General features: G+C 40.5%; 1 protein-coding gene and 2 long non-coding RNA genes across 7 annotated transcripts in view; 2 read left to right on the top strand and 1 right to left on the bottom strand.

Annotated features, from left to right (window-relative positions):
* Nucleotides 1–415: 415 nt before the first annotated feature.
* LOC147652945 (uncharacterized) lies at nt 416–3,982 on the top strand. The gene is made up of 2 exons (XR_015287137.1): nt 416–559; nt 1,139–3,982. It is a non-coding gene; the product is annotated as an uncharacterized LOC147652945 (long non-coding RNA).
* A 173-nt stretch (nt 3,983–4,155) lies between these two features.
* Nucleotides 4,156–8,909, bottom strand: LOC111928157 (uncharacterized). Its single transcript, XR_015287135.1, has 4 exons — nt 7,291–8,909; nt 5,273–5,379; nt 4,676–4,816; nt 4,156–4,592 (listed from the first exon to the last, which is right to left on the bottom strand). It is a non-coding gene; the product is annotated as an uncharacterized LOC111928157 (long non-coding RNA).
* Nucleotides 8,910–8,931: 22 nt separating this feature from the next.
* LCORL (ligand dependent nuclear receptor corepressor like) overlaps nt 8,932–20,522 on the top strand; it is an 84,626-nt gene continuing 73,035 nt past the window's right edge. For 4 of the 5 annotated variants that reach the window (XR_015287127.1, XM_086890183.1, XM_086890182.1 and 1 more), the window contains exon 1: nt 8,932–9,194. Coding sequence is in view for 4 of the 5 variants with exons in the window: in XM_086890183.1 (XP_086746309.1) it covers nt 9,047–9,194 (148 nt within the window). In the remaining variant the exon portion in view is untranslated. The remainder of the gene's footprint in view (nt 9,195–20,522) is intronic. The other variant, XM_086890185.1, reaches the window with a different exon arrangement.

Here is a 20,522-nt window from a genome sequence, read left to right as displayed (position 1 = left end):
ATTATCTATTACATAAGTAACAGTGGCATTATTTTATAAGCAAGCTCCACGGTTTCACTTCTAGTGAAACAAATAAAACATATCCCAAATAATATATGCCGTAAAGAATGGTGATAGAAGTTATGTAATAATATGGAACACTTAATAATGAACTCTCTTCATATGGAGACATCCTTGGCTGACATTGATTTGTCACATGCTGCGTAAGACTGTTTATGACAACTTTGATCAGAAGTACTCAAATTTATGAAACAATCAGGCCACAGATGGCAGTTAATCTAATCTTTGACTAAATTAATTGGTTTCATAATTGGGTACACATGGAGCTCTTTAAAAATCACAGTCCTCTTAGATATCTTTAACAAGAGAAAGTATGGCTGCTCTAACCAAATGCTTTGTGAAGCTGAAAATAACCGAGAGTGTTGTCCCAGGGAAAACAACCCAAACCTCAGAATGCTGTGATTTTATTTAGTTATGCAAAGATAAAAAGCAGCAAGATGAGAATTGGCTGGGAGAAATGTTTGGTTGAATTTAAGAAACATTTTGTAACTGCACAGAGGTAGGAAATTTGTTACAGTTATCCTTTCTCTGGGCACAGAATTTGAGATCAAAATTGGTTTGGCTTTTAAAAGCTTATGCAATTTCTACAATGAGTTTTCTGTTAAATCTCTTCCAGTTTCATAGACCTGTAGATACAGTAATGAGAGACTAGAGCCCATTTAAATTATCAACAACAAATGGTGCTTGCTTAAGACATTCTGAGCACTTTGACTCTCCAGTCTGATGGAGTATCTCACTAGAATCTATATTAAGGTAGAAACACCTGAATGATAAATATTGAGGAAAAGCTGATTGTGAGAATGCATAAAAGGCTAAGAATATGGGAAATAATCTAAATAGGAAAGGCTTATTACAAGGGTATGAAAAGTAGTCACTATGAAACCTTGTCAGCCAAATCTGATGAAGTAATGGAACAGCTTTGGCTTGCAAAAATATTTGTGTAATATTTAAGTGGTTAATTTTTAATTTTTTTAATTTTTAACAGCAAAACACTACAGTTGAGATAGAGTTTCTACCTTAAAGAACAAAATATTGTCAGCTCTAACACTAGCATTGCAAACCCTGTTGTTTCTTTAAGCCCAAGACTCTAGAACAAGAAGACAGAAGCCCCTTGGCTTTCCTTTGAAAGCAACTGTAAACATTATAGTCAAGAAAAGGTGGAAAACATACCTTGATTCGGCCCTAAGCAGAAAGACAAGAAAAAATGCAAAATGGAATGTAATCGACTAGAGAGAATGGATGGAGGAGTAGATCTGAATCACTGTGGCACTGGGCCCAAACTTGAAGGAGAGGGATCCCAACACGGCTTTGAAGAGCTGCACACCAGCTTCTCAGCCAACTAGTTCTGCACTATGGGGAGGTATTGCCAGGGAATATAGATATCTAGCTGTGAAAACATCCTTCATGGCAAATGGTGAGAAATTAAACACTTAAATTTTGAACAAGAGGAGGAAAAGGAAGAAACCCTCAAAATGTTTGGATTTTATTTGAAATTGCCTTGCCCAAGATAGGGAAGGAAAGGATTACTTCTCTTTGCATCTCAAACCATGAATACTCGAAATGAAAAAGGCTTTTCCAAGGATGGCCAAATTATGAGAAATGACAACAGAAATATCACACCTTTTCTTATGATCTGCAGTAGATCACCCCTGCTGTCCACTTTTCTCAGCAGGAATCCAATGAAGAGCTGTTCAATTTGTCATAGTCAGCATACTGTGACTTCATTTTTTTATTAGCTGAGGGGATTATTTTACTTATTATGAATCTATACTAGTTCTGTTGCTTTGTTTGAATTAGCCTAATGCAAAAACAGTCTTTAAAATTAATGTGAAAATGGTAAATGTAAGAAAATAATAAACTTGGAAAAAAATACTTGAGAAATAACATGAAAAAAAAAATCCATATTTGATTTTAAGATCTCAATATGAAAAAAGGGAAAATAAGAGAACATCTTGGTTATGTTGAATTAACTGCCTTTACAAAATAGAAATGTTATTTTCAGTACACTGGCAGCACTACTGAGATTGATTATAATCACATGAAAAGATACTTATTGAGAACCAGCATACAAAAATCAAAATATTTCAAGAATGCGGTTATGTGAAGAAATCTAAGGTCACAGCAAACAAAACCCCACAGGACTGACCTAGCTACTGAAAGAAAGAGTTGCATTTCAACAATAACCAGGTCCTTTTGTTTCAACTTATTTTGGGTTTGAGGAAATCATGTTACTCTCCTTATTTTGCTAAAAGGATAGTGAATTTCATACACAATATTCCTTCTTCTCTTTTACTTTTTTCCAATTCAAGAAGTTTACACTGAGAATGAAGATACAGAATTAGTAAGAAAAGAGGGAAAGGGGAGGTCAGTGGGGGATTCAGAACATACCCTAAACTACATGCAATTCAGCTAAAAGAAAGGTTATACATAAAATTAATAAGATGAAGCCTAAAGATGTAATAAAAACAGTTGTTCTAAATCAATTCAATAAATAGTTCTACTTCAAGAGGCAATAATTCTGCAAGTGATGTTACAGAAAATAAACTGCCTTACCTAAGTGACTACCACTTGAAGTGGATGTTGGTTATAAAATGTCAGCCTATTCTGGAAACTGCAGCTGGAAAGAGATGCAAAGGACTCCAAAATATGAATTTCTGCAGTTAAACCAAAAACCTGCTACATGCATACACCTTCCTCATCACTGACTCACACTCCTGGGGAGATGGTAGAGACCTAGTAGGTGATACCCTATGTTCTTCTTCCTTGGCAATGGCTCTCATGGAACAGCCAGCTTGAGAACGTGTTGCTTATGTAATCCTTCATTTATACTGCAATCCTTCAGGGAGAAGGAACCACCTCCTGTGATGTTCCACACATGCTGTATCTTGTCACATGTTCTGTTGGTTCAACTTTCATACAGGGAAACATACCCAGTGCGACATTCCACACAAGGAAGGGTAGGTTTTAGGAAAAACACTTCTTTCTTAGATAAATAATAATTAAGCAATGGAAGTCTGCAATGGAAGTAGCAGTCCATATCTTAATTAGCTTTAGCAAGTTCTTAGCTATTGTAATTATAAGAGTCATTCATGAAGATATAAACAGTTGTCTTTTCAATTATAACACAAGTTTGGGTTACTAGTGCATTCTGTGATGGCTAGCTCAGTATTTCACGTCCATCTCCAATATTAAGCTGCAATTAGTGATCTATTCTCTCTGGATTTAATAGCAGTATATTTTTAGCTGCAGAGTTGCTCTGGTGATGGCATACTTAAATTACTTGGCCACATGGGAAACTTTAGAGGGAGTGAGTGACATTACTTCGCTGTGTGGAACATAGGATAATGGTTTAAATTAAAGGAAAAACAGCCATATTTGATAGATAGTACTATAGAGACATCACTTAGGAGTATATATAGGATTTTACCTTCCCTCCAAATTTAATTTTAATAGTCAAATAATGACATGTTAAAACAGCAGTCTAATCTACAGTAGAGTAATTTGTTATTTTCTGGCATTTCAAACTGACTGTTTTCACTAACACACCTTTTTCTGCCAGTACTGAAACAAGATCATCCTCATAAGAGCACTTTGAGAATAATAAATATTTTAAATTAGAACTGAACAAAAGTTTCTCTTCTTGTTTTTTATAATATAACACCATGGAGTCTTTCATATAGTTGCATATTAATATTTCATTTCACCTTACAAGCCTGTGTTGTTTAAAGTCACACTTTTTTCAACCATACTGAAACATAGCTCTGCTTTGAGGAACTGTTCTGTAAAGTAACATTATTTTACTATGATCAAGTGTGCTCAGCTCACCATAAAAGTTGTGTGATTGTTCTTCTGTCTCTAAGAGTTTGTCTAAATACAATGCAGCCTCCATACATGTGTTCTCTTGTGTAGCAGAACATGCATGTGATGAGATCATGACCCTTTGGCCCCAGTATCACCAGATCCTTAGTCTTAAACAGTAACAATAAACAAGGACCTGAAAATACCCTATGAAAATTTCTCTGTATATTCTAAAATGGTATATAATGGAGAACTCTATTCATGTTTTAGTTACCCACATAAAACCAAGTGCATCTATTTTATAAACATTTATTGAAGAGTTTCATTATAATGCTAGCTTGTTACAAACAAGGCTGGTTTGATGTATGTAAGTGACATCTCTATTTAGCTAAACTAGCTGATATAAGTAGACAGGACATGAAGAATATTGGTGTTCTTGAAAGCCTGCTTGCTTTTCACTAAGCTAATTAGATGATGCGATAAGAGCGCATCCGCTCAGATACAAACTTTGTTTCACCTAGTTAGGTGCTCACAGATCTAAGAACATTACTGCTAGAACACAAGAATCATATTCTCATTTTTTACCTTCCTATACAAAGGACAAAGATGCTTGTAAAAAATGGTCATCTGCCTGAAATAATCATATTTCATGTACTTAGAATTAGGTCAATAACAGGAACAGAAATACAGGCAGCGGAATCAGCTAATGCCAATGAGAATCGCAAAAGCAGACCCTGTAATTAGGAGACAGAAGTATTTTTAATTGTATATTCTACTGAAATACACAGACAGTGAACACTAAAACATTGAGATGTACCTGATATGTGTGATGTGATTCTGGAAGTTTTCCTGCACAGGGCCAGGAGTTGGACTTAATGATCCATATGGATCGCTTCCTACTCACAATATTCTACATATCCTGAAATTGCAGGTGTAAACAGATAATTTCTTTCTTCATCTGTAAGATATTTGATATTAAATTATAGTCTATTCACCCATCACCATTTGTAAACTATTTTGGATTGTATATGAGCATAGAGATATAAAATATGTAAACCTGGAATACTTAGTACTTCTTCTTGGTGATCCAAAAGCCAATAAGGAGAGCTGAAGTTGCCTGATGATTCTCCCCTGTTAAAAAGCTCATTCTGCACTCGTGCGTGAAATGGAAATTTTCCCAGTTGTTCCTATTAGAGTTTGTTCTTTCATTTTCCCTTCATTTCCCTTCATTTTCATTTAGAACTTACGACAATTCAAAGAAATATTTGGAATTTAACTTTCAAGACTCACAGGATCCCTAACCCAAATATCAGCAATAATGGGTTATGAATATATTTTTGTGTATCTTTGCAGTGATTGAGATTGTCATGAAAATTCAAAGTCTAAACTACTAGATTAGGGATGATCTTTTTACCTGGGCTGTACTGCTTGCCACAGATATGGAAGTGATAGATAATTGGCTGGCCCCTCTCACAGCATTCTCGCTGTACTGCACTATAACTGCTGGCCCAGCTGCCTCTGCTGAAGGAAAAAGAATGATCATGTCAGTGTTTATGGTGAAATATCCTCTAGTGTCATTATTTCCACCCTTCTATTTTCTGTTGAAGTATATCTTTCAAGTATCAATTATTATCTTCAATATTCATTCATGTATCTATCACACAATTAATTGTTTAACCCTTTCTGTTTTACCAAGACACAATTTCAAGGTTTACAAATTGCATTCATGTGAGAGAGGTGAGAGAGGAGCTCGCCACTGATTGCATCTGCAAAAGGCTAGCTACAAGGTTTTGACAGTACAAGTTAGACTGTTTTAATTACACTTCATCATTGCCCCCAGTTTCCATAAAGCAGTACTTATATGACAAAGAGCCATGCAAAGCTGTCTGTACAGGAGTGAATTTCACCTTTAGGGACTAATTATAAAGAGGTTTTGGTGATGAAAAATTTTGCAATTTTAAATAAGACAGTTAAATTTCCTGATGTGTTAAAAAAATTAATTCAAAAATTAATTCAAAATGTCAGATTTTGATGGGGTTGTGGTATCAAACTGTAAGCATCATTGTTTTAATTACTCTTTATCCCCAAATTAACATGAGATGAAACATACAGGAAGAACAGCAGTAATAATTCTTGTAGCTTCAAAAAAAGTTGTACTGGACTTTGTCTCCGGAGCCATTTGGAGTTATAATTCTAAGTAACTAGCACTCTGATCCCATAAAAATTAGCTAGGGCAGGCAGCTAAAATTAACCAAATTGAAACTACCCCTCACTGCTTCAGCTTCTGCCCTCAATCAGCCTTGGAGTTTTGATCCAACACTTGTTCAGAAAACTGGAAATATTTCTATAAAATCAAGTGCAAATCCACATAAGAAGTAATCTCTTAGTTGGAAAGTCATTTGCATAGAGAAGAAAAGCCAATACCATTAATGTAAAAATAGTATCCCTGAAAGATTGACGAAGCAGGATCCTTGGCATACCTGGTTCAAATTTGTTTGGAAAAATAAAACATCTCCAGGGGAGGGAGTGGTGCAAAACTAGTCTCTACAGCATATCTGATTTCTAAGCTGTATTTTCAGAAGGACTAAGAGTTCAAAACCTAGGCAATTATAAAAATTCATTTGGAAGTGCTTTCTTTCTCCTTTTCACATCCTTCTCTTTGAATCTGCCCACCAAGGTTTTTAGTTTTGTTACTCTCCATTCATGCCTGGAGAAGTGTCTCAAACTGCAGAAACCTTGAAACTGCAAAAAAACTATGTTAATTTCACAAAACGAGAGGGGGAGTGTAGCTCCTTCCCTATTCTTTACTTAATCATAGAAAATCAAAATAAAACTCTTCAGATGTGGCACATTTGTGTCCCTATGAGACTGATTGACGTCACATAAGCTCAGGGATTCAGTTAAACACCATTCATTTAAAATTCTTCTGTGTTGAATTCATTAAGCTCAATTAGCTGTTTTACAGAAGTGACAAAGTTTATTTTATGAAATTTCTTTACAAAAATATTATGTGATCTGCCATCTGTTCCCAAAGTTTTATTTGTTCCAATGGAAGCAAAACTGAACTTCAGGGACCTCTACAAGCAATCCCTGAATGTGTCCTTCACCCATAAAAAAAAGAACATCTTTATGATGTTCAGATGGAAATATCCATCAGGTAACGTTTGCAGTAGAAGCCAATTCACGACAGATTTGTTTTTAACCAGTATTATGACAAAAAAGAAAAAAAAAGAAAAAAAAAAAAAAAGATTTTACAGGAAAGGCACTATTAGTTTGAAACTGATGCATTATCCAGCTAAGATTACATTTTAGTTTGTGTGGGTTTTGTCTTCGCTGAGTTGCCTTGGGTTTTGCCATTTCTTTGAGGTAAGAGCAAAAATTTTTGTTGCTGTTTGGAAGGCCAGTATGAGACCCAAGGTACTTGCAACAGACCTGAGGTGAAGAAGGAGACTGGTAAGTTGCTGCTTATTTATTGCTGGCTATCAAGATGAAAAGTTACAGGAAGCAACAGGTTGCCTTCACATCTGCACTTCCAGTCTTGCCATTCTCCTGAAAGGCTGCGCTAAAAGGTGGTAAGGGATCCACTCCTACACAACCTTGCTTCTGACAGTCTACACAGATATGCAGAGGGATGAATGAGTGGGGAATAACTTCCCCTTTGTTGTTCAAACTTGAAGCTCTTCTGCAGTTTTGACACAGTATTGCTGCTGCTACTCTAGAACGAGAAAATTTGATGCAGTGATTTGGCTCTTTCCAGCTTTGCACTTTCAGCCGATAAAGGGGAGTAAGGGGACGCACTGGCACCTCGTCTTTTCTATGGCCTTATTAAATCCTATTTTCTATTGCAACCTCCAATTAAGCACAGAAAATATAATTTCTTGCTGAAGTGACACTGCTTACAAAGTCTGGTATAAGAAGGAGAGCATGGGGGAGGAGGAGGCACTCAAAGACACACCAGGATCTGAGAAAACTGCAGATCTTGATTCTTCTGTCTAGGGAATTAAATACTGCTAATTGCTCTCTTGCAAGACATGGGTAGCGATTGTCACATTAGACTGGTGCGGAGGGATATGTGTCTTGTGCTGGAGGCACAACACGAGGGTGGCTGTGCAGAGCAGCACAACTGCCCGTCCAAGCGGTCGTCAAATGCTCCAAGTAATCCAATCTGACGTTTGTGTGTTAACTTTCTTGCAGTTACCTTAATCTGACTTCAGTTCATAGGTTGATAGTAAGCCTTCTCAGGCGTGCTCCCAGATACTGAACTGATTTGGCTCCTAGCTTTCACTCTAGTCTTTTCCAAAGGGGTGGCGGAAGATAACGCTGTGTGACGCCAGTCCCCAGCAAACCTCCCTGTCCGGCTCTGTATGACCAATACCCCCATAAAAACTGGACTGAAAGCAAAGCCGTTGAAAACAGACTGGTTAACCGGGCAGCAGTTCAGAAAACTTTGAAAATCCCCTTACGGAGTGAATCTGGCGAGCTGGCTCGGAAAGCACAGCTCTATGTGACAGCCGCATCCGTGCGGCGGTGGCAGGGGCGGAAGGGGAGCGAGCTGGCGGCAGCCCCGGGGCAGACGTGGGCGAGGGGGGCTGGAAGAGGCGGCGGGGCACCTGAGCCAGGAGCTCCGCTGTAAGCAGCGCCCAGGACAAACCATACGATGCAGACGAGACTTTTGAGGTGTTCTAAGCCCGGCACTGTGAGGCGTGGGGCGCTGGCAGGCCGGCTGTGCTGCCCACCCACGGAGAACCTCGGGGGCGGTGCCGCTCCCCTCCCTAACGAACTACAGCTCCCGGCGTGCCTTGCTGCCGCCTTCCCTGGCCGGGCCCGAGCAGGTGGCGCGCTGCCCTGCGGGAGCTGTAGGCAGGGGGAAATAGATGGGCAGCGGGGCAGTGGTGGGCAGGGAAGGGTTGTGGGTTCTCGGCCCGGTTGTCGGCTCGGCCCGCGGTCTGTGAAGGAGAACCGGGACCCGGACAGGGCGGGCAGCGGGGCGGAGAACCGCGGGGAGCGGGGAAGCGTGTCAGTCACTCCGCCAGGCGGCGCGCGCGCTACCCGCGCCGGATGCTGAGGGAGGGGGGGAAGAGGGGCCGCGGGCGCGCGCTCGACGAGGCAAAGGGGGGTGGGGGGGAGGGAGAGGAGCCGGGGGAGCGCGCGCTCGTATGTAAATGAGCGGGCGTGAGGTCAGAGGCAGATGGAAAAGGGAACAGAAGGAATGGCCGCCGCGGCTCCCGCTCCTCCTGCCGCCGCCTCCCAGTGCCGGAGCCCCCGCTGCACGGCGGAGCGCAGGGGAGTCCGCCGAGAACTCGACTCCTGGCGGCACCGGCTCATGCACTGTGTGGGTAAGAGAGGGGGCGGCGGCGTGTCCCGGCTGCAGCGGGGGGGACCAAGGGGCAGGGGACGAGACGGCGAGCGGGGTCTGAGAGGGGAACGGGCAGCGGGGCGGGCGAGGCTCTCCGAGCCCAGGTCTGTCGGGTGGGCGGAGGGGGGGATGGGGAGCGGGGATGCAGGAGCGGCTCCGGCAGCTTTCTTGGGGGGCGGGAGCGGAGACGGGGTCTATAGGGGAGAGCGAAGGTCCTAAGTAGCCTCCGGGCAGTAGAGGGTGGGTGTTACGGCTTTGCCTGGGGCCGCTGGGTCCCTCCCGTCACTGCTGACTGAGAGCCTTTCTCGGCTCGGGTCCTTTTGTCTCGGCTCCTCGTCGTTCGCGCGGTGAGCGCCGGTGGCTGCCCCCCTCCTCTCCTCCTCCATCGCCAGTGCCTGGGGGGCGGAGGGGGGAAGGGAGCCCGCCTCTGTGTGTGTGTGTGTCTGTGTGTGCGTGCGCCTTTAAGAGGGAGCCGCTCCTGCACTGACGGTTGGGATTTGAAGTTTTCCCTCCCCCTGGAAGTTGTCATGGCGACGGCAGCTCTCCCCCCCCCCCCCGCTCTCCCCCCCCCGCCCGCGGGGCTGCCCCGGTGGCTCTCGTGCCGGGAGGTTTCCCGGGTCACGTGCCTCCCCCGCGCGTGTCCGGCTGCCGGGGGCGCGCGGGCACCGGCGGCGTTCCCGCCTGGAGGAGCCCCGGGACCGGGGCTGCTCCCGCTGCGCTCCACCCGGGCAAATGCAGCCTCCCCTCCCGGCCCCGGCCCCTGTCCCTGGCATTTGGCACTTGTGCCGCCTCGGGGCGGCGGGCGCTTCGGTGGGGATGTTTGTTTGTTTGTTTTGGGGAGGGGGGGTGTGAACACTGAGGCCAGGAACTGCTTATCTGTATTGTTTCAACAGACGTTTCCCTTCTTGGGGAAATAGAATCCTTGATCTTCGAGTGTTAGAGTCAGAGCCGATCCTCCCCGATGGCTGAGCGGGGAAACGCATCTAGTGTGGCTGGGAGGGTGAGCAGCACTTCATTCAGTGTTTCTGCGGGCACTTGAGACAAGAGCAAAGAAGTGACATAGGTATAACAAGGTATAACATGCTGGTATACCTGTATTTATTAGCAATTAGCACTGCCCGAGTTCGTGGATTTTTTACATTTTTCAGTAACGTGATAACTGCTGCATATAAGCACAAGCTTCTTGATCTTGCTGTGTTGCTCCATAGCATTTGTAAACACCTGTTATAACACCTGTATGTATGTTAACATGCCCCTGTGTGCTTGCAGTGTCTTTTTAGTCCTCCAAGTTATAGTATTGTTTAGAAAACAGTGTTTTCTATGCACTACTACACTATATAATGCTTCCAACAGAAAGAACACATTTTAATTAGGATATATAAGAGAGCCAGATTATTGGCATAGATGCTGTGATAAGGCGTTAAATCTGAGGATGGCTGTCTCTCACAAGTGGCAGTTCCTGTGGTTGCCTGTTATTTAATGGCATTTCACTTAAAAGTTTAAGCTAAAATCCCAGAAGTCTGATAAGGAATGGATGACTGAAGGAACCATCGGGTGGTAATTGTATACTGTCAGATGTGTTTGAGAAACACTTGCACAGCACAACCCACACTGAGAAGACGTGTAAAGAAATACAATAGGTTGAGTCCTCTGCTGGGCAGATCTCCTGGCTTTAGGGAACTTCTTCAGAGTTGCTTTTTGGGTTGGCCTTTAACTGAGAATTTCAAAGTGCAAAACTATCATGTAATTACTTATATTTTATACTGATTGCACTATGGTGGTGCTTTGCATTCAGCTTTCTCTTTTTTGGAATAAAAGTTAAGAGTATTATTTCTTTGTACATTCGTGATTTAAAATTCAGTTAATAGAAAGGAGCCCTGCAATTGCTAGCAACTGCTAAGGAGAAAGGACATAGGTTATGGTTTAATAGTTAGTCAAGAGCTATCTCAGTTAAGAACTGTTACCTGGCAGGCCTGTTGAGCAGCCCTTATCAGAGAGAGAGTGTAAACAAAGTGGCAAGAAAGTGAGTAGTCAGGATAATGGAGGTAGAGTACACTTAACAGGTTTGGGCTGGGGGTTTTTTGTCGGGGGGGGGGGTTCCCTTTACTCCTTTGAAATTCTGTTGCATTCAATTCTGTAAAATAGGCTCTAACAGTAGCTAAAAATAACTTCTATAGTAAAAATGGTTTGTTGCTCTCACTAAGTATTCCTAAAGATTTGGAGAGTGTAACAAAGTTAGTGTTAACTGGAAGGTCTGAGCAATGCTTGGGGTGATGGCTGAAATGGCAGCATGGTGGAGGAAGGAGTATGATGGATTTGGCACTCTTCTCAAAAGTTGTATGTTTGTAGCAAAGTGAGAAGAACAATATGGTAATGCAGTAGTCCCCCAGTTATTGAACTTTTCAGATGAACAACTTCATTTTGATGTCTTGTGTCATCTACCGTATTGATACTAAATTTGATATTGGCATTTCTGTAGTATAATTAATTGAACACTTTGAAATCATTTACATGTCAAGGATCCCTCATCATTCTTTCTTTATGGAAGTGGTAAACTGATCCTGAGATAACACCTCCAAGACAGTGGTTGAGGCTCACAGTGAACATTGTTTATATTTACAACAGTGAGACTGAAATAATATTCAGTGGAGGGCTAGTGATGGTTAGGGACTTCCACTTGAAGGGCTCAGTTGCTGAATTGTTCCTTGGTAAAAGCCTGGTTGCAGACTTAACTCTAAAGCCCATGCATTTATGTAAAAGCTTGGGGTTTGCCAGCCTAATACATTAATTTGTGCCCTTCAGAATATGATTTAAAGTCTCATATCAAAATGTTCAAACACTGAAAGGATTCATAAAGAAAAGCAGTGATAAAATTTCACTGACATTGCTGAAAATTTGTTTATTTGGTATCTAAACATACTTGAAGGTACAAAAGACTCCACATTGTAAATGAATGGAGTATATTAACAGAAATTGGAAATAGGTATTCGGTACAAAATATCTGTTCAGCTGGAAATCTTTGTGTGTGTTATGTTGAGCACTGACATTCCTAAGATGCTTAGACTTGTGCTTATTGGGTGTTCCTAACTCTTGCATGACTCGATCAGAGTTCAAAACTTGATGCGCTTAAAAAACACCTGGAGATCTCAGTTCTGTTGGTCTCCTTACAGCTGTATAGTACGTGCTAACAAGTACTGCTTCTACTTACCAGCAGTGCTCACTGGTATGTTTTGTCCTAGGTACAGTCTTTGTGACATAACTAACACAAAATACCCTAATTCTAGATTGTGTATTTATAGAAAAGTGCCAGAAAGCTCAGAATTGAAGTACCTGAGTTGGCTAGTAACCGAGTTCTGTGGTGGTTTAAATTGCAAGATGTTTTATAGATGTGAATATCAGAAGGATTAAAAAGTGCTCTCTGGTGCTCTTCATTAGAACTTCGTAATGTGAATCGATTAATTCTATTCCATTGGATTGAGAGGCTTCGGCAGTATGGAGCTGTAAGTCTAGCATTGTGATCAGCCTTAAAAAACAGTATTTATGCAGGTTTTCTCAAGCAGTAATTGATCCCATTCCCCAATTTCATTTGAACTTCATTGGTAGAGTGTTGGCAAGTACTCTGAGTTCCTTCCTGTTACTTTCATGAATAGGCACAGGGGAGAGACAAAGTAATGGCTGGGATGCAAGAAAGCTTCAAGCACAGGGTCAGGCTTTTTGCTGTGTTATCACAGTAGCCTGTGGGTGAGGCTTGGAGCAGTAATATGGGGCTTTTTAATGGAAAGTGCCAGGTAGTTCCAACCGTGGATGTTGGAATCTTGCTAGGACCCTGCAGTGTGTTGTGAAAATATAACAGTGTCTAAGTAAAACTTTAATTTTCAGTGAAAGATTAAAATATTATTGCTACTTTTTCTAAAAAAAATACATTGCTATTTGGGGGAAGGGCAGAAGTTTTACTGTTCCTCTGCTGTAGCTCAAGGGCACACGTTTGACAGGAAATAGACTTGGTATTTCTTTCTTATGAAAAGTGAAATTTGATCAAAGTGAAAATCCATTTTTGTATGCTTGTGAAATCTAGCATACAAATACTCCTTTACTCTTGTTAATTTTTTTCAGACTTTTTTCTTTCAAAATTAGGATGCATTAGTGTATGTAATTGTTTTGATAGATCTAGACTTTGATTTTTTTTTTAATTTTTTAATTTTTTTAAATTTTTTTTTAGTATTTGTTATTTAATATTTTAGCTGTTCCAGCTTGCTATTTTTGAACAAACTGACTCAAAAGAGCAATTTCCAAGAAGAGAAATACCCCCCATCCCCACCAGACAAAAGACTTATAGCTGCTATATTTGGTGGTATCCCCACACTTGCAACAGTCCTGCATTAAATACCTCATATCTTTATTCCACAATATGCAGCAGTGTTTTCACTTTCCATGTAGTAAGTACTTTGCAGCAAGTTAGTGTCACTTTTTTTTTGTAATACCACCATGGTTACAGGTGCTTTTCTATGGTTGCCATGGTAGTAGTGGGACAACCAGTTATTTTACTACACATCTCTAATGTTCTTGTGTTTCTACTGATGATTGTTATGGTGGCTTAGTGCTCTGTCACCTGTCAGGCCTCTAACAGACTGCATGCAATAGTGACTTCAGTATGATACCTGCTTCGAACTCTTTTGCTTCCTTGGCACTCCAGCGTCTTTAAACAGCCAACAAGCCTGCTATAGCCATAGTCCCATCATCCAATATGATGGACAGTAATACTTTCGGTTTAAGGTGTTCCTGTGGATCTGCTGTGCTTTGAGCTGTGATGTGAAACCCTTGGTGTGATTCCAGCGTGAAGCAGATCAAGGAGGTAATCTCAGTTACTGCAAATGTTGGAGGAAGAACAGGAATTAAATCTAGATCTCAACCATAACACAAGTTCACAGGCAGTTTTTGATGCAATGCAGGAAGATGGTAGCATGTAAGGGAATAGCTCAAGCTAGTATTACAAAGTCAGGTATGCAAGTGGGCATTAGCATTGATCACTTACTGTGAACCACAGTTTTCAAATGCAATAAAGGGCCATTTTGCATTGTCAAGTCCCTTGAACTGTTACTAGAATGGAGTAATTGCAATTCTGACTACATGTTCATACCTCTTGGATGCTTGCATCAGCGCTCATTGGACCCTGATGGCATCTGACCTGCTTTGACTCAGTATCTGGTCAAATGACGGAATTGAGGGTTCGCAAAAAAAATTAAAATAAAAATCTGGTGGCTCCTGCTGCTAGCACAAGGGTAGGAATGGGCCTTTGCAACAGAAGCAGCATGGGTAATAGCAGAAAGGAGCCACTGGATTGGTTTAGCTGACAGGAATGGAACACAGTACCAAACATACCATCCCAATTTTCCCTGAACAAATCAGGTTAACAAAAGAGGAAAAAATGGTCAGTGTGTGTATATAGGTCATTGGAAGTTGCTGCATTGTATGTATTGCATTAACTGTCTTTAGACTGAAGTAAGAGAAAACACGTGGGGTTTGTTTTGTGTTGGACTATCTTTGTTTGCTTCTTTTCTGTATCCTCTCACAATGCATTTAAACTCATAAGTTTTCTCTCAGAAAGAAGTAATTGCCCACTGCTGTCATGTGTTTTTGAACGGCTATCTTATGATTGACTCTTGAGAGAAATTTCTGTGTGGTGAAAACAGCACAAGAAAAGTTAGAGAGATTTAGTTGAAAAGGCAGAGGGAGGAAGTTCTGTGTATTTAGCTGTGGATGCAGTACTAATTCACTGATCCCTTGAGAACCTGCATTTGTAAGGATCTGTGGAGCATAATTTTTATGAAAGGTGAAACTGTACCTGTTACATAGACTAATCCATGGATTGTGTGGCATGCATGCAGTGCTTGGTTTGAATTCTTTGCACATGGAACAGAAATGTGTTGCTGGCCATGCAAGCAGATACACATATCTTCAGTAGTGTTGATAAAACCTGTGATTGTTTTTGGTGCTCCCTATGTCTAGATACTGGTATGTGGAAGCAGTTCAATTTTTAAGTGTTCCAGGAACTACTGTAATCTTTGTCAGTGTTTCTAGGCATAGCTTGAACTTTCTTATTGTATGTTCTTATATGGTAGCTATTTACTTTTTATGTGCTGATAGAGAGCTGTGAAATTTAAACTCTGATAGTCTTATAGGCACTGAGAATTTCCTAAGCTGGAACTTGTGTAAACCAAAACCATGGAGTGCAAATAAAGTCACTGCAACTCCCTCTCAGTTCTTCCCTTGATTTAGCAACTGTGTACTCCAATGCTTGAGGTTGGTAACTTTCAGGGGATTTTTTTTTTTGCTGATGCATAACATAATACTGTTGATTTTCTTTCTGAACTCACTGTATGTACCTTCAAGATTTATGTTGATTGGTATGAGGATTCATTTAGTTCAACAAACTAGACTGTAAAACTAATCTATCTTAATACTAACCTAGAAAACAAGAGGGGAAACGTGGCAGGAGGGAGAAGAAAAGGTCAGATCTAGTTTAACTTGGATTGGTTTTCCATGCAGGTTTACAATGTACCTGTTTTTTCACTGGAGTCAAGTGTAAGTAAGTAGCTTTAGTGGGGAGAACGAGGCTTCTGATATTTAGCAACTGCTTATTTTAGCAATATTTTTGTGTGTTTGAAGTGTGTAAGTTGACCGGAGAGTGTCCTAACCAACAAGACTCTTGATGAGAGAGAATACAGTATGACTAACAGTAAGCTCTTTCCACTTGTTCTCCCTTTGTAGTAGAACTTGATTGGTGTAACAGTGAACTGTCCTTCAGTTTTAAGTTAGTCTGGGGAGCCTACTGTAAATTGTTTTCCTGTTGTTGCTCTGGGTCGGTTTTCTGTCAGTTGAGTCTCCTAAGCTGCCTTGCTATGTAAGGGAAATAAAAATAGGTATGTGTTATCAGATCAGTGTATGCTGTTGAAGAGCTGTATTCCAGCTACTGTCAAATAGCTACGGCTTGTAGTGCCTACAGCTAAAATGGGAAAAATTAGTACCTCGTTCCCTTTTCCACCCTTGCCTTTTTTATTTTTCAGCTACATTATATGGGTGTTTTGAGTAGATGCTTACAATGAATCCCTTTTTCTTGAATATGACTCAAGTATAAGAGCTTCAAACAAAGTTGTTGTTCTAACCTTTAGAGTTCTGTGTGTTTATGTAAAGTGCAGAGGTCAGGTGGAGCTTTATAGACTTCACTAACTTAAAATTCTTCGTCCCAGTTAGAACTACTGTCTTTTATGTTATTCTTGAACTTTGCTCTTTTCAATGTGCTTGGTGGGAGCTTTGATAAGATAAGTTGGAACATTAGTAGAGGTTGGAACAGAACTGAATTGGTGTGGTTCACATGTATAGTATCAAACTTCTGAAAAGCAAGATGACATTCTAAATTTGGCTACCGTACATTAGGAAAAAAACCACAGCACACAAAACCAAACAAAACCAAAATCAAACACAACCCTGTTTGGGGGTATAAAGTTGTTATGTGATACGTTTCTTCTTTCTCCACTGCTAATCTACCACTTTTTCCTTCCATTCAGTAAAGGCATAAAGAAGCCAGGAAGAAGTGAGGGGAGAGGAGGGAAGATGGATGGTAATGGCTCATCTGTTTGAGCATGTAAGGACACAGAAGATGTATTGCAAAGAGCAGAGAACTCTGAATCTGTGGAAATGCACTGAGCTGCGGAGGCTGAATTCCTTTTTATGGGGCGTGGTCAGCAGCATGTCATTTTGCAGATCAAAGAGCCACATGTCAGGATTGTTGGTTTTTTTTGTTTTTACTTCTGGCACAGTCCAGGTTCCTGTGTAGTATCTTGAGAAGTTGGATTAACCCCATTTTAGATAAACGTCCCATTCTTGGCAAAATTCTCCCAGCATCAGTTACTGCTCTTGTATTTGGTTCTCAACATGCATCCAGGCTTGTATCTCCATAGCAGCATTTGTAGTATTGCAGGAGGGTAAGTTGGGTTAATGCCTCTAGATGTGACTTTTTTTTTTCCTATTTTTTAAATTTTTTTTTTTAAGTTTATTGGCCAATGAAAGCTTACTGAATTTGTGACCTCTTTAAGTATGTTCCTTGCTTTCAATTTCTCTATAACTTAGTAGAGTTCTGATATCCAATTATGAGACATCCTAGCTTTTGAGGCATCTGGGGATTGATTACTCATGTTCAGAGTGCTGTTCCGTGGCAAATTACTAGTTTTCAGTGTGTTCTATTGTAAAATATTGCTAGTTTATTTCAAAAAGGCTAATTTTTCAGATTTTAAGTCTTTATCTTCATCCTTCCACAGTTTCCAGCTTCTTCAAATCATCTTAATTGAAGGCTAGTTAGTCTTACATGTGAATAATAGCTCTCACTGTCATAATTCCACTTTCATGAAATTTTATGGAATATTTAGCTTTAGTGCATTTCTAGTCTGATGATCCACTAATAAGTCAAAGAGCAGTGTAATTAATCTAGGGTTGACTATGCTCCTCCTTTTCATAACTATTGTCAAAAAGCTTTGTATATCTTATTTGAAAGTTTTATTTTCTATTCTAGAAGCACTACACCATTTAGTAATGCCAGGTTAAAATGCTACTGGTGTAAAAGTGCTGAACATCTTTTGATTAACTATTAATTAGTATTGCTGCCATATATAATGTAGATTATAGAAGACTCCTTTAAAGGAGCTCTGCTTGTGATTGCAGCTGGCAGTTTGGCTCACAGAACAGAGCGTGCCACAGCAAGGCCCAGCTAAATGCAAAGATCTGACTTCACTTAAGTGTAGCTATTAAGCCCCGTAATCTGAAAATGGGGGAGGATTATCAAATGGCTACTGTTTTGTGACCTTAGTTCAGATGTAGGTCATTCTGGTGTTAGCCACTGATGAGGGGGAAATAAAATAGAATCTGTTTGAGTTTTACTGCTGGCTTAGATTGTTCTGTGTATGGGCTTTGAACTGTCTCAAAAGTTTGCTTTGCTATCAGCTAAATAATATAGTGATTGTGGAGTTACCTGTGATTCTGGTACATGCTCCTTAATTTTTTTTAATTCTTCCTGGACCATCTCTGTCCTTCTCTCCATCCTTCAATTTTCATGAGTAGTATTTGACTAAAAACTTGAAAGTGGTACAGTACAGTGGCTGTTGGGGAAACAAGGTTTATAAACTCACTTCTGCCATTTTGAAAGGTGTCCCTACCCATAGCAGGGGACTGGAAATAGAGGAGCTTTCAAGTCCGAGCAAAGCTGTTCTATGATCTCTATTTACTTGGGAATTTTGCCACCTGTTGTGTGTTCCACTGTGTTGTGGCTTTTGAGTTGAGGTCGAAGATCTTCCTGTAATATTTAGAGAGTTTCAAGCTCTCCTGATCGAAGCCCTGCCACACCCCTTTCTGTTGATGCCTAAATCTTGTTCAATTATAGTTATCCTGTGATCTATCAGGAAGTGAGATCCTTTGGTCAAAGTAATTTCAACTGTGCATCTCTGATAATTTCATTACAAGTATGTTCCTGCACGTCATTTAATTAGATGTGAAATGGAATGTCATTTGTTTATCTTTAAGGCCTACATCATGCTCTCTGCTGATGCAATGAGTGACAACTTCTGGTGTACTTTAATGCTTCTTTTAATTGTTTGTTAAATGCATTTAGCAAGGTAACACTTACTCTTAAGGAAATAGTGTTCTTGAAACTAGACCATCTCCTTCAACATTACTTATTCTTGCCTTCCTCATTTTTTGTCAGTTCTGTGCCTGTTTTATATGCACAGTTCGCTGCAGATTTGATGAAGTTTTGTCTTGAGATGTCAATGGGTGTTTAAGCTGGCTAAACCATGACAACACATCTGTCCTAACTGTAACTGATGTATATGCCATAAGCATTTTATACCAGTCTGCTGTAGTGGAGTCCAAAAACACTCCTTTTTCCATGTTAGCAAGCCCTCACAGCTGAGGACCTCAGAAATGTGAGGTGGCTCTTGATTTTTTGTCTTTCTTGTTTTTCTTAGGTGCCTTACTGAAGTTTGCTTAATCCCTTACTGCTTTTTAAACAGCAACAGCAAACCTTACCTTAAACTCATACTGGCCTTACTTTTGAAATGCCAACTTCATATACCTTCTCAGAAAGAATTTCTTCTACAGGACCATCAGACTGGTTATGATATATTGGAAAATACCTTTTGTTCCCATCTGCATCCTTGTCGAAGTAAATAGACTCCTGAACAAATGGGTTCTACCTTAGTAAAATAGGATTTAATAAGAAATGGTCCATTTGGAACTTATGGTGTCAGTTCTTGCCTTGAAACATTGGAAGTGTCCAGAGGCTCTGCACTTAGTGCTGATGTGAAAAACTGCACTTCAGCACTGACCATAGATCAACTTTGTGCACAGCCCTCAGAAGCAACCGTAGATGAGCCCCGGGTCCTTAGTACCTCACTGTGTCACTTGCTCAGAAGAGAGCTTTTTCTTAAAGCTAGAGCTTCTCTGCAAACATCAGAGTTTCACTGGAGAATTCATATCAGAGATAAACTGTTTAGTAAATCTTAAAATAGCAGAGTTTTTGAGCAAGTGTTTGTCTATAAATCAGTCTTGTCTAAATTATTGTCATAATCTCTGGCAAGCACTCCTTGTCCCACAAACCTTCAAAGACTGAACTGAAAATTTCATGTATTTTGTATTTAAGTAGTCAATGCTTTCTGCAGTTACACTGAAGGAAAAAAAGCTGTGAGAGAAACACACTGTAGTGTGACCTGAAAAAACTTGCATGATAAATTCAGGTTATTGAAGTCCGTAATATTACTTGCTTCATATGTCTCTTAATTGCTGACTTTAAGAATACTTGTCCAGTGGTTCAGGAAGGGGTTTTGCTGACCCACACCTGGCTTCATAAAGCCTTTACTCCAGGTTGTCTCATACTGTAGTTGACAGCTGCTACTTGATGTAACTTGAAGTAATTTCCTGCTCTTTCATATTGCCTGGGGAGATCCTGACATCTTTTCGGATTGAGGAATGGAATCGTTCACTTTGTCTGCCTCATTCAGCCACCAGCATCATATACTAGGAAGAGCCAGAACAGCCTCTTCTACTGTTGTCTGTGAGAGTAGTTACTTGGTTGTAATTTGGATAGTGTATTTGAAGAGCTGTTAACTCTCCTTTGCTCTGTGTGGTGCTGCACTTTTCCACCTGCCCTTAACTGACCTGATTAAGTAGCATTCAGGGTAGTTGCAAACTGGATACTTCACGGCTTCATGTGCTCAGCATCTCAAGTGGCAATCAAGCATTTTCTCCTCTTTCATTCTCAACC

Source organism: Cyanistes caeruleus, chromosome 5 (assembly GCF_971803275.1).
Source record: "Cyanistes caeruleus chromosome 5, bCyaCae1.hap1.1, whole genome shotgun sequence".
Taxonomy (NCBI): Eukaryota; Metazoa; Chordata; class Aves; order Passeriformes; family Paridae; genus Cyanistes; species Cyanistes caeruleus.
The sequence above is the reverse complement of the archived record's forward strand: the minus strand, read 5'-3'. Positions and strand labels throughout refer to the sequence as shown.